Genomic DNA, 14,959 nt, shown 5'->3' with positions numbered 1-14,959 from the left:
GGCAAGTCGAAAACAGCCGTTTAAAATTTTTTTTTTGGTACCAGCTACATCTAGGTGGTTTGAATAAAATAAATAAAACTGTTTCAACTCGCCGTATGGCCGCCGTAGAGCAAATGTGACCAAGGTATTAGCCTTCCTCAGAGAAAATGACCATAATGACAAGTACCGGGCTATCTTTGTTACGAATTTATCTACTCATTTCATTTTGCATTTATGTTTGGTTTGGATTCCTCCCTGTCATAACAATACTGGATGATTTCATCACATCACATTAAATCGATCTATTAACAATCAGTTCAAACACATCCAAAGGAAGGAATGTGAAAGAGATATACACCCTATCTTTAAGTAAAGATTTTGAGGATTGTTCAACTGTTTAGTTCCTCACAGATTAATCAATGGACTGGAACGCATTCCAGAAGTTCCACAAAAACTTTCACCACAGAGAAAAAGTAATTTTGCTAACAATGTTGTTTAGCCATAACCTTATTTTGAAATTTCAATGACATTTGGTGACTTTAGCGAAATCCTAATTGTTTGTTATGGATGGATGTAAGCATGGCACAGTCAGTCCGGGAACATTTTTTGAAAAAAATATCATTTTCATAGGAAATTGCTATTTAAAAAAAGTTAATAAGTCTGTCTGTCAACAAGGTTGGATAGGGGTGGGTATGGTATTATAAGCAAAATGCTAAAAGGAATACAAAATCCAAAGGATGAAAAATACATGTATTTCAATGGTTGATGTACATTTATCCTGACTGAAAAGGCACATTTATGCCTGTTCATGTAAAGACTAAAATATATATATTTATATATATATATATATACCGGTATATATAATTCTTTCTCCCTTTTGTTTCTAATTTCTGTAAAAAAGAGGCTGTTGGCGTTACATGTATGTACATAAAATCAAGCAACAACACTTAGCAGGATGACAAATTATTGAAGAAAAAAAGACATTTTATCATCTTTGTAAAGTTTGATAGTATAGTCAGTTACATGACAATCTCATTTTAAGTGCAATCTCTTTGTAAACTCTAACATTAAAATATTTAACATCTCAACTTTTGTTTCTTTGATTTGTTTATGTATTGTTTTTTTATGAGTGAATTTGCAATATTTCCTGTTTTGCAGACAATTACAAGAACATCAATGCCACATATTAAAGCATGAATCAGATTTTGTTTCACATTATGACGAAAGAAGAAGTTTTCATATCAAATATAAGAGAAACAATGAGTGGGTTATGTGATTGGCTCCCTCACATGAACATCGCCACAACTGTTTTGTGAAATTGAAATGTCACACCTTTCTCATTTCATATCTGATTTTGGTGAAATTTTCAGTGTAATGCTCGTTTTGCCAAGATCATTTGAATCAATATTTTGTTTGTGTGAACTTGACCTTCACATCGTAATTCAACTTTCTTGTGGAGGTTATTATAATTTGCTGACCACACAATAGTGAAAAGAAACTAGAAATCAACTCTAAAAATGCTACATCAATGAATCCAGCTAGTTCCACTTCAGCTAGTCAACCCATGGCATTTTTAGTGATGGAAGGCAAGATGATAATGAATTAATCATATGTGAGGAATATACTGTGAATATGAGATTTGTTTGTTATGGAAGTATCCAAAGTCCTGGATGGAATACATACTTCCTATAAATGCATAATTGGGGTAAAAACAGTACATATGAGATGAGAAAAAGATGTGTTTCATCGTCATCTTTTACTCTCCTCATTGGCACTGCTACATACTGCTACTACATGGAAGAGCCATGGTGCAGTGGTTCTGACTCTCGCCTTGTAAACAGAGGGTCGTGTGTTTGAATCTCACAGCGGTCTAGCGTCCTTTGGCAAGGCATTAACCCACACTTTGCCTCTCTCGACCCAGGTGCTAAATGGGTACCCGGTAGGATGCGAAAGATATTGTATGTTTGATTTTGCCAGCGCCATAATGTGGCTGCGATGAATGCAAGGAATGCTCCCCAGGGAGTGGAAATTGTGCACTTTTCGTGCTTGATTGAAATGCATCCAATGACCGGGGTAATAATATGCTGTAACGCGCTTTGTGCCATTCTGGGAAAAGCGCTTTATAAAAATTGGCTATCATTATTATTATTACATATAAACACATAATCTGACACATTCCAAATACACTGTACTAAAAACAGAAATTTTGTTATAGTTTAGTACTCTGTTATATTTATCAAATCTAATATTTACATATACCATAAGCTGATAGGCTGATGAATACACACACATGGGAAACAGAAGAATATCTAACACTACATAGATATTCTTTATAACATTATTAATTTAGTGAGACAACGCAATCTGGGACAAAAGTAAAAGCAATTTTCAAGAAATTCTTCGAGAAAATATTTCTAAAAGAATTGTAAGGTCAACTGAGTCATTAGAAAATTACTTGATTGTAGTCAAGAGAAAGGTCGGTCAAGTCTTAACATTTAGTATATTAGGGACTGCTCGGAAAAGGTCTTCTAGTTACGACACCTTAGAGTAGCAACATCATTTTGCCTAGAAAGTGTTCTCTTCAGGAATAAGGAGACTGTTTTCAGACAATAGGAGATTGCCATCATTGCTATAATTTAAAATATGCAGCACATCCTGAGCTGTCCTCAAAACTTTCAAGATTTAAGATACAAGGTTTCACAACCCACAGAGGATGTGTTTGTTCAGCCCAAGTGTAGGAAATAGAGGCAATGTTATGTTAAACATACTATATACTCAAAACTTGTGGGAGGTCAAAACTACAAGCATGGAATTTTCCGATTGCTGAGGTGCTTGGACATCGATAAGTATCAAGCCACATGGTGAGTGAGCAGATTAACTGATCTGTTTAGCAAAGACTATGCTGGAAAAAAATAATCAATCCTATCTTCCCGGCACATGACATCTTGGCATTCCATAATCCAGTTTGTTATCATGAAACGAAGCCAACACCTTCAGGAAATAGGCCCTCCACAGCTATTGTGAGCCATAAGGCTGAGTGCACAAAAACATCCACGTTTGAAGAAGTGTCGTATCACAACTATGCGAACAGTCTTCAAGCACTCTTTCAGAATATCAAGAATCAGAGCTCAAAAAGATTCATGTTCAGGTGATCTGAGAGGATTGTCTTCAAGTCAATTAGTGATTTGAGAAGAATACCTAGAAGTCATCATCGCTATCTTCATCTTGTTGTTTCCCTGGAGGTCCGTCAACCTTCAGGTCATCGCTGTCGCCATCCTGATCATCGAGGAGATCATCATCGTCCACACTGATGCTGTCACCATCATCGCCGGAGGATCCACTGTCATCATCACTCAGACCGGCTCCCATGTTACCAAATACCCTAGGATTCTTCTGCTGTGGGGCTATAGAAAACAATTGAAAATGGAGTTAGAGGAGATCATTCACTCTGGCCGAATGTTGAAATGATTTTTAATCACTTGGTCTACTATCATTTTTTGTTTCAATTAAAAAGATCTAGAATGATATACAGTTTTGTGCAGTGATATGGGGATAAAACTCCAATGTTGAAAAATTGATTTAATGTTAAGAAGGTAGAAATTTAGTCACCAGGTGGGTGATTCATAAAGCTATTCATAAGTTGAGAGTGGCTTCAAAAACAACTGGTAAACTTTTCTTATACTCTAGATAATCCCAAATGAACATTTTAATGGTCAATATCATTTACCACAAGGAAGGATCACCAGTCATTCTTAAAGTCGCTCTTAACTTACAATCAGCTTTATGAAACAGCCCCCGGATCTAATTATACCCATCATTATAATATTCCAAACAGTTGATTGGTCTAAACCCCATCATAGTGAAAGAGAGTCCCAATAAACGTCACAAAATTTGGCAAGATGCCATGAGTCCTGACATCTGACATCACAAAAGAAAACTATTTACAGATTCATAGGTAGGGCTTGAATGAAACACATGGACAGAGAGTTTGTATTTGATAACAATGTGCGTACATGCAGTGATCAATCACCTTTATCAAATTCTATTAATAATTTCTCACTCAAAGACCGGCATTCCTTATAATTATTCATTCAATTACATTTCCAATCTGTTGTATTACTATTGATGGCTGTAATGGATATAAAACTAAATGTATACGGCCTTCAACCAGAAGTTTGGTGAAACGAAGGTCCCCTCAGTGATGCGAATGCGACCATTTCCTTTAGGGATGCGCCCCTTAAGAAAATAGTTGCATTCCGTCACTTCGGGAACCATAGTTCAAACCACCTTCTCTAGCGGCTGTACATATGTATTCACTATCTTTGCGAAGGAAAATCATATTGTGATCCTCGAGCTCTGACTTGGCCTTGAGATGGCACAAGGTCAATTATGTAGCTTTGGCACCATGGCCCCAGACAGTCTTGCCTTTACTTTAGGGTCTTGTACACAACAGTAAAGATCCTATGCACAATGAAATGTATTCATATTTAGTGACGTGAATCAACCTACCTTGTCTGAACTTTCCTTTTGGTCTTTGCGATGGACCCGACTCCTCTTCATCGTCATCCTCATCATCATCATCCTCGCTCTCGCTCTCCTCGGCATCCTCCACGACATCCAAACCGTTCATGTCCTCATCGCCAAGGATCTCATCTGACATCTTTATCCTGTCATCCTCTTGTCGTAATCTGTTCTGCATCTGTTTTAAGGTGTTCTCTGTCTCCTGCCGGGCGGAGAGTGATGAAATTATAATGTATATTAAGAGGAGAAAATCTCTGCATTACTGCAATCTCATAAAGGTTCCATGACATCAGGTCCAGCAACTATAAATTTCATAAGCTGCTCCAATGATTAACTTTAACCCTGGATTTAACATTATACACTAACCTAAACATAACCAATATATAAAACCCTATTGCAACCCTTACCTTACAACTTTATAGACAAAATAAAGACCGGAGTAATTGTCACACGAACAAATATTGTATCATTTTTAAAGCTGATGTAAAATACAATTAAAGAATGATGATACATGTATATTCGTCTACATAAATTACATTGTGGTCTCCTACCACAGTCGGGCTTTCCTAGTTCATCAGAATATTTCTGGAAGCAGCTAACAAATTAAGTTTTCTTGAAAATCATGTAAACAATGTCAGCAAAATCTGTGTAATGTAATCTGGATGTGCATACAATGCTATGCATGCAGTATTCCTTGCATACAAAGAATACAATGTGCTTTGTGTGCATTGTAAAATGTGACTCGAGTCAAAGTTGGGAGTATGCTGCATAATCTGCAAATCAAAACGGATTGGGAAAATGGTTAAAGGACTCTGCGCCAATCTCAAAGATGATAAACGTAACATGTTCGTTCGTGTTATGAGGATTGGGGGCTGTTAGCAGATTTTTTTCTACGAAGATTATGAAAATTTAAGTACCGGTACTGCACTGAAGATGGAATTCGTAAGTTTGCATGCTGCAACATATCGTTGGGTTAAGGCAATTTTTTTTTCATTTGTGAGTTCTTGATTCATACATTCAACAATAGTCTGTAGGTAAGTACGTCATAACATTCTGCTTTGTGTTGATGGTATACAAAGTCGGTGGAATGAACACTGCTCTACACAGAGCATGCACGAACAGTTAACATCTATTGCCAGAACACTATCCTAGTAAAAGAAATAATTTGAAGCAAATCCATACCTGGCAATGACAGTCAGATTTTGTCACGCTCAGAGTCGCACTTTTATTCACTCGACTGACTTTGTATCACAAAGCAGATTATTATAAAAAAGCAGATTATTATAATGTACTTGCATAGCAGTCAACTGGTGAGAGTTCCCTCTTTGGCAGCACTGGGACTGTAATAAGCATGGGTTTAGCACACAATGAGTTGACAAACACTCCCCTATTCTTACCTCAAACCTATCCTGTTCTGCTCTGCTGTATTCTTCAAGCTGCTGTTCTAAGTAGGTTAGATTTCTGTATCTCTCAATGAAAATCTGGAAAAATGAAATTAATAAAATATTTATAACTCAGACATAATATTCAAATGGAATATTAAAGAAGCGGCATCAATCAACTGCTGACTAATACCCTTTTCATAAACCTATCCTCCAATTAGCCGCCTAAGAGTAATGCGGATAATTCAATAAAAATTGCGTTCATAAACTCCGAAAATAAGCCGCATTATTTTTACGAGCGCCCGTCCTGAAAAAGGCGGATAATCACCATGAAAACTGGACACGCCCCCTCCGATGTGGTTGTGTTGGAAAAGGGTGACCTTGTAACCGCACCATGGCAATTATCCGCATTATTTGGAAATGCGTTCATAAACTCAAAATCTTATCCCGATGCCACTATTATGCGGATAATAGCAGCATCAGAGTAATGCGGATAACTCTTGTCCTCCTCCAATTTTACGACCAAATTATGCTGCTATTAGCCGCCTAATTCATTTTAATTTGGTTTATGAAAGGGGTATAAAGCTAAAGGCTTGCTGAAATGCGACATGAATACATGTTTGTTCAAACATAGGAAGTATACAAAGCCACAGGTGGGAAGAAAATGTTATGGCAATGGAAGAGGAATTTCTTCATCTTCAGGTTAGCAAAGCCCTAAAATTAAGTGTAAAATATGATGTTGATTTATGTCTCCTTTAGCGGCAAACTACAAGTTAATGTGAATAATAGAAGGGGAATCAAATCCCAATCAAGTCATCTTTAAAAGAAAAAGCAAAAATGAGATAGTATAAGCAGATGGGTGGAAGCTTTAACAATATTGGACAAACAATAAGACAGTTATGAAATTTTAAGCATAATCCCTATATCTTAGAGACTTCAAAATTTCTGGTATACTTACAGAGTTGCCATTATGAAATTTACATGGTCTTAGGGGGTGTTGCAAGAAAATATTTGCGATCAATTGCAAATATTCTGTTGCAATTTTACAACTGATCGATCAACGTTAGTTGATTAAATTTCTTGTTTCTAGGAGCAGATGGGTAATCAATCACTAATTTTCAATTACCTGCAAGACATTTGAGTGATTTAGGGACCAAAAATAGACTTGCAATTGATCGCAAGTTTCTAGCAACACCCCATTAGTGATCTCATTATAAAAAACAACTTTAACTTTATTATCACTTGTCTGATTTCATCTATATAAAACAATTATCAGCATATGTTAGTTTGTGCAAATTCAAAATCTTGCAAACAAAACAAATGATATATATGGCACAAGCCACACCAAGAATCAATTGTATTATCTTGATAACTGACAATAAAGAAAAGCATAATGTTTTTCTATGGTACCTCATACTGCTTTTGAAGATCACCCTCAAGCTTCTCGTATTCATCCATGAATGCTGGTCGGACCGACTGTAACGTCTGGAGACGTTTCTGGTTCCTTTCCATCTCCGATTTCTTTTTATCAATCTTAGCTTCAAGGTTAGCCTCATCTGATGCCACATTCTCCAGCATCTTCTGCGTTTTCTTCACATTTTGCTGTAAAATCAAAATCCATGACATTCGTTCAGCTGACAATTACTTCCTTAGATCATTAATCCAAACAAAAAAATCCTCACCTCAGATCTTATCTCAGAGTGATTTTTTAGGAATATTGTAAAATGCTACTGAAATCTGGGGAGCGTTTCATCAATATTTTCATCTGACAAGTTGTCAGATCTGACATCTTTCTATGATTTTGATTGGCTGAGAGGCACTGTTCCTATGGTAACTGTCGGATAAAATGGGACTTGTCGGATAAAACGTCCGACAAGTCGTTTCATGAAACGCCCCCCAGATTGACTCAGAACAAAATTGTTGGTGAAAATCCCTGGCAAGATGCTTCATAGAAAAAAACTCCGTCTATCTCCAAGTTATTCACATCTATATTACCTCTCACTACTCTAACTCACATGAAGTGTTGCAACAAACTTTCCTTACCTTTGGTAAGATACCGATTTTGAATTGACTTGCATTCAACTGCAACTACCAATTATGTATGATTGTGGGACTTGCATTTGATTTGCAATCAACATGAGTATATAGCAATGCATCATAAGTCTTCAGAGATATAAAGCAGAAGTGATTTAAAGGATAGAAATCAATAAGGTATACTTTGGAACCTTTTTTTAGCTGCAAGGCCTGTCATTAATTTTTTTTTTAAATATGGAGCCAACAATGTAAGATGTATGGTTTTGGATTGGTTATCAACAGCTGTGACAAAAACCACATCAAGATTAAGAAATACTCAGTCAATACAGAAAAAATCTTTAAATCACATGATAAAGAAATAAAATATACTTATGCAAAGAAAAATGAAATATTTTCTCAAATCTGAAAGGTGTTCTCACCTCCACAGCCTTGATGCTGTTCCGCAAACCTTTCTCAATCTCATTGATCTCTAAAGGTTTATTGATGGCCATCGTACGAATTTCCTGAGGGAAAAACAGAAAAATTGTGAATTTCAAATTTAAGTTATACAGACAAAAAATCTATGAAAATTGAAAATACAACCTAAAATAAAAAGATAAACTAAAATGTAAAATACATAACTATCAAATATCAACTACTTGCTTTTCAAGTAAAATGAAGCCTTTCATCAAATACTGGTCACAATATCTGCAACTTAGGGTATTAGGCTAAAAAAACCTTGATAAGTGTCCAACCCACGTCTTTCAGCAATAATCCCACTCAACAATCTTTCTCTGCCGGTCCTTAATTTTCATTATAGTCACAACTACGAGGCATGGTGGAAAGTATCTTTCAAAGAGGTTGAGGGGCAAAGACATGTGTTGAAGAATATTACACATGTATATATTTCAATAATTTCAATATGCTTATTTAATGCATTAAAGTATCTTCTATTTATTATTTTTTATTAATGGACTTCACCGAAACACGTAGTTCTTTAGAAGAGAAAACTTCTTACTCTAAGTTCAACTTCTTTGCCTAGTAAATCATATAAACTAGCCCCTTTAGATGTGATCTCTGATGCTAGTTGTCTGGAGGCTTTCAAATCTTGGATCTAGAAACACACAAGAAAAATACAAAATGAAAACAAGTTTACAAATTAATTTGCTGTGATATATGAGCTTTTTACTGATATAGCAAAATCAGTATGATCCCACACTCAAATTGTTTATCAGTTCAATCAAAAAGGAAGAAAGCCTGGCAATGAAAACAACATGTCCTGCAAGGAACTCATACTTTATTCAAAATGTCATCTCCTTTCTCTCTTACAGTGTACAAATTTATATGGTGCCAGACCATTTTAACAAGCTACATGTACTAAAGAGTTCTTGATAAAGCTACCTGTATGTCTTTAAACATGCTAGTTACAGCTAGGAGAATTTTCAAGGATCCTTTGAAGACATACTGTACTGTATCTCTCTTATTCTCTAAAATAGTGCATATTTGTGTTTTGTGTCAAAAGTATTCTTTTCCATATGAGATACTGCGCCATTTTACCTTTTTCTATAAGGACTCAAATTGATTTTGTTTTTTACATGCCTATACCTCTTCCTTCTGCCTATTACCTGTTTATTTCTGCCACATTCATTTTGCCCACTTTGTAAGCTTACACCAACCAATGCGAGAGCCTTTCAACAGATATGATAATAATTGTTTAGGTAATCGCCAGGCATTGGTTATTGTCAATTTTCGTTATATGGATATTGTTAAGTTTCCCATGCAGGGTTGGGCTCAATTACAATTACGTAAATGAAGAAATGTTCAATTACAATTACTTTTCAATTAAATTACATTTTTTCAATAACAATTACCAATTACTTTGGTCAATTACAATTACAATTATTTCTACAAATGTACTAGTACCACCTATTTCAACACAATTCTATTACAGAGAAACTGACAAGATGAAGGTTTAGGTCATAGAGAATTGATTTTGTTTCTGTTACTCTCTTTGATGCTAAAGCAGTTGACATGACAAATGAAATTAAATCATAAATTAAGTAAGTTTATTGCAAAGTAAAATTAAGTAATTGAATGTGATTAAAATTGACAGTAATTGAGGTCATTTACCTTTTTTTCAATTACAATTACTTTCCCTTTCAAAATTTCAAATACAATAACAACTGCAATAAGTCAAAGAAATGTAATTAATTACGTAAATAATCAATTGCCTTGTAATTGAGCCCAACCCTGTTCCCATGAAATTTGTAATCATTTCATTGTATTGTTAAATGCTGCTGGTAAATTGAATTAAGATAAATATGAACAAGAAAATAATGGTTCCTTACTATTAGTGTAAGGTAATCAGCTTGCTTCTGTACCAGTAACCCATGCAATAATCCTTATCAGAACTATGATTATATAGTTGCATTTTTACAAACACATCATGTTAAATACTGTAAACCCCTTCATTGTGACCTACCTTTGATGATATGTCAAACGACATTGCCGACGCCCCATCATCATCATCAGCATCTTGACCTCCGACCTTTGTCCTCATTGCATTGTAAAGCACTGACGTGACCTTCAGGAGCTCTTTGACTGCATACCCATCGGCCTGGTATAACTTCTTTGTATTCAGTTTGATATGTGCCTTGGTTGCCTTCCAAAGATAAATAATTTTTATTGAAAGGTTGAAATTGTTAAATTATCTCACCTGTGCCTCTTGATATGATCTTACTATCCTGAGTTGTATTAACTCAGGGAAAAGTATTTTTTCATTAAATTCTCTCTGACTACAAATTTTGTTCAAATTTGATAAACTTCATCCTATTCAATTTGATTGAAAAGGATGTAAAAGAATGTCCAGTTGATTTAATACATGAGATGCAAACAATCGACATTAAATGAACAACAATAAATCAAAATAATCATTTAACAATTCACATCAATGAAGAAAGAATAAATAAACAATGTTATATATTAAATGAATTTGTAAACAAGCAGAACAAACTGCGATGCAAAATCATATGTTAGACCCTGAAAAACAAGAATGGCTCTCAAAAACTGAAAATGGCTCTCATAAAATGAAAAATGGCTCCCTAAAATTGGAAAGAACTTTTAAACTGTATTTAAGTATATATACAAGATATCTAAGCAAATCAACAAATACCCGCCAAACGAAAATCACTCATTCAACAGATATTATTTTTCAAATGCTACCATGAAAGGGTATCCTATGAATTTAGTAAATGAATAGGCCTACTATTTACAACGCGTAATTCCTTCTTTTAAGAAAAATGATTGCATTTTTTATCATTCTCCTCCATTACAAGATCTCTGAAATTATGTTTGTAAAACATGATCCCCAGGCTTACCATAAACTGTGCAGCTGATTTGATGAAAATAACTCTGTCTTGTTCTGAGTCTGTGTCAGTAGGAATGTCAGCATTAGGATCATACCTACAGAGATTAAAATACAAAAACATGATCCAAAAAACTACATACTTCTTGTCTGGACAATCAAATCTATGACAATTTAAATATTTGCTTGGATTTAATATTGAAGTTTAATCAGTGTAAAATTTTCCGAAAATCAGTATCGAAGAAGAAAATTGCAAAAAAATTCCTAGATAACAAAGGAAAACTCTCCCATTTTTCCATACATATTTTTGTTTTGTCATTTGATTTGGAAGGGGTCCTAAAGGTTTGTACTAGATTTTTCATTAAAAGAAACAGCATTTCCTATGCCTCAATGTATAAGAACTATTCATATTATTGTACATGTAAGACAATACAACATTCAAGAATACAGAACTTCAACACCATAAATAGTTTTTTCTCTACATTTTGCAAATTATTGATGGCTCTGAGGAAATTTTTCATTGTACATGTAGAATATGAATCATTTGTCCCACAAAAGTTAAAATCCAAGACAAAGAGTATGCATTTTGCCATTGAAAAATTACTTGCAATAGGTACATGTAGTGCATTATGTGCATAGCTTCAGGACCTGCATAGAATTACAACTTAAAACTCTCATTATTTTCCTTCACTTTCAAAATGCTTTCTTCAACTGCTCAAGAAAAGCTGAACATAAAGTGAAGAAAAACATAGTAACAAATGACATAACATAATTCCAACATTGTATGAATGTTTTTAACAGAAATATGGTGCAATATAAATGCTTTGGATCATCTTAATGGCTTACCTCTTGACGAGCCATATGAGCACCTCAGCTACGAGAGCAAAGTTTGGGGTACGGAAGTTCTCCATGGATATGAGGCGAGGATAACCCAACGCCCTCATCATCTCAGTAAAATCTATAGGAAAAAAAATAGGGAGAATTCATGCGAAAATTATCAGTTTATTTTTAATATGAGACCTAATGTAGGAAGGGGCCAGGAGCTCTTTGGTAGGATGGGGTCCAGTGTTGGGACACTTTAAAATTTTGCGACCTTCTTTTTAGTCTATGGATTGAACAAAAAAAAAATCAATAGTGGTAACTTTGTTCAGTTTTGTTCTCTATAATAGTGCCTAAGACTTTGCATTAAAAATTTATGAAATATTGCTTAACTTTTTATGGCTGTGTGAAATGAATTGTTGGGCCACACAGCCTGTCCGGATACACAGCAATTGGGTATACAATTAGATTCTCAGAGCATGAGAAAAATGAAATCTAACCTGAAACAACTGAAAAACAAGAGGCGAATGAGGAGGAAGAAAGTCCTTTAAGTTATATATGATTTATGCTTGTATTAAGTTAGTGAAAAAGGTCAAAATATGAAATGTAAAATATTATGTTATGTGTTTTGAAATGTTATGTATTTTTGTTCATGGAATCAGAATAAAACAGTATGGAAAAAAAAAAAATCTGCGCGATTCTAGTAAAAGAAGATACGCAACGAGCACGAACTTTACACATGCAATATATAGACAGGTGGAAAAATAATGAATTCAGACAGGGCATTTCATGTGACGTCCTCAAAATGCAGCCTTTCTCATCAAAATCCCCGAATCGTGTGCAAAGTGAATGAGTGCGCAGACATGGGGTACCATTTTTTTTTCAATCTGAAAATGACTGCCCAAGTTTTTTTCAAGAAAATCTTTATTTTCTTTCATTTTTAATGAGAAATTTGGTAGGCACTTACTCTTAATAACATAAGGAACACTATTAACCAAAAGATTTTTTGAAATAAGAAGAAATTCATGTTAAATCTCAACTCAAATTGTTAGGTGCGCAGACTTGGGGCCCACCATCATAGTATACCCAGTTGTTGTGTATCCGGACGCCGGGTTGTGTGTCCGGATGATCAATTTTAGAGTGTCATTTGGAAAACTTTAGGCCAAAGCGAAGTTTTATTATTAGTACAAAATGTTAGGAAATATTATAAAGAACAAAATAGAAAATTATTACAAGTAATGAATTAATATTTTTAGTGTAATCCACGGCGCTAATGCAGTTTCGCACCGGTCGATTACTAGCACACCTAGGCCCTAATTACCAATACTTGTTCCCAAATGTCATGACAAGTCTCTCAGTCACATTTTGATGTCAATATATCCACCACTTTTCAAAATATTGTGATCGGGAATGGCTGTATTTCGGCTTCGATCTCAACGTCATTGATCGACACGGCGTACACATCGCTTCGCGGATCGCTTGGATCATTCACCGTGCATTCACCGTAATGTTGATATGAACTGAAGTTAGCAACCTAATCATGCGAAAATGTGGCGAACAAACTGCCAGCATGCCGCATGCGAATCTATGTTCGCATGATTTGGTTGCTAACTTTAGTTCATATCAACGGTGAATGCACGGTGAATCCAAGCGATCCGCGAAGCGATGTCTACGCCGTGTCGATCAACGACGTTGAGATCGAAGCCGAAATACAGCCATTCCCGATCACGATATTTTGAAAAGTGGTGGATATATTGACATCGAAATGTGACTGAGAGACTTGTCATGACATTTGGGAACAAATATTTGTGATGAGGTATGCTGGTAACCGACCGGTGCGAAACTGCATTAGCGCCGTATTCCACAGACAAAAAAGAAGGCTACAAAAAGTTGGGGACTATATCACGATTATGCCAAAGATAAAGTGTCCGGACACCCGACCCCCCATCCTACACAAAAACGACAGTGATCTCCGAACACACCCCAGCCTAGTCCAGATTGGACCTTGTTGCTTGGAAATGCCCTTTCCCAAAAGCTAACATAGAGGGCACACGTCTCCCAATCTCTCATCAGCGACAATCCACTCATCTGAGCTAAGATGAGTGGATTGTCGCTGATGAGAGATTGGGAGACGTGTGCCCTCTATGTTAGCTTTTGGGAAAGGGCATTTCCAAGCAACAAGGTCCAATCTGGACTCACCCCAGCCCCGTAGGTACGGGTAACACGCAACTCAATTTACGGTAAACAACATTCCACAACATACCCAACATGTCATTGCCCTCAACCTCAATCTAAAAGTCTTATTGTTGATTTATTGTATCAAAACAATCTCATGTCAATCACTACACAACATATTATCAAAAAATATATAATAACTTCACAATATCATGAAATTTTAGCTTACTTCTCAGATCTCTGTATGACATTTTGACTGATCTCGAATCACCGCTGAAAGAATGCTGCTATAGTTACCCTACGCTATCGTAGATGGCGCTCATCCAATGCTGAAGGCAGGTAGGTTAATGACGAAGAGAACTATTATCAGAGAGGCGGAGTCCATACACCTGCAAGGTTTTTTTATCACATACTCTGTTTGTTTGTTATTTACATTTAATATCAAAAGTGCTATATTTTCGTGCGATAAGACATTGACAAGATTTAATTCATCTTTTCAGGAGTATAGAAACTGCCCCCTCTCCAAGTTGTCCACTTTAGGGTTTATCAGCCTTCATCATTATCTTTCATGAATCATATTTTCATTTTCTTCATTTGCCTCTTTCCTTTTCATTCTCATTGCTGTAATAACTAACTTGATTTAATAAATTACTAGTAAAGATCTGAAGCGAAATATATTATGTACTCTCAGAACCTCTTCACGGCA

General features: G+C 35.5%; 1 protein-coding gene across 1 annotated transcript; it reads right to left on the bottom strand.

Annotated features, from left to right (window-relative positions):
* Positions 1-2,199: 2,199 nt before the first annotated feature.
* Positions 2,200-14,590, bottom strand: LOC121422919 (clusterin-associated protein 1-like). The gene is made up of 10 exons (XM_041618161.1): positions 14,483-14,590; positions 12,106-12,217; positions 11,273-11,357; positions 10,378-10,557; positions 8,914-9,009; positions 8,336-8,419; positions 7,293-7,484; positions 5,898-5,981; positions 4,489-4,702; positions 2,200-3,383 (listed from the first exon to the last, which is right to left on the bottom strand). Exons 1-10 carry the CDS (start codon positions 14,502-14,504, stop codon positions 3,178-3,180), a joined length of 1,275 nt encoding a protein of 424 aa, XP_041474095.1. The 5' UTR covers positions 14,505-14,590; the 3' UTR covers positions 2,200-3,177.
* Positions 14,591-14,959: the final 369 nt, after the last annotated feature.

This window comes from Lytechinus variegatus, chromosome 10, assembly GCF_018143015.1.
Source record: "Lytechinus variegatus isolate NC3 chromosome 10, Lvar_3.0, whole genome shotgun sequence".
In the NCBI taxonomy this organism is placed as follows: Eukaryota; Metazoa; Echinodermata; class Echinoidea; order Temnopleuroida; family Toxopneustidae; genus Lytechinus; species Lytechinus variegatus.
This window is presented reverse-complemented; position numbering and strand designations above follow the sequence as displayed.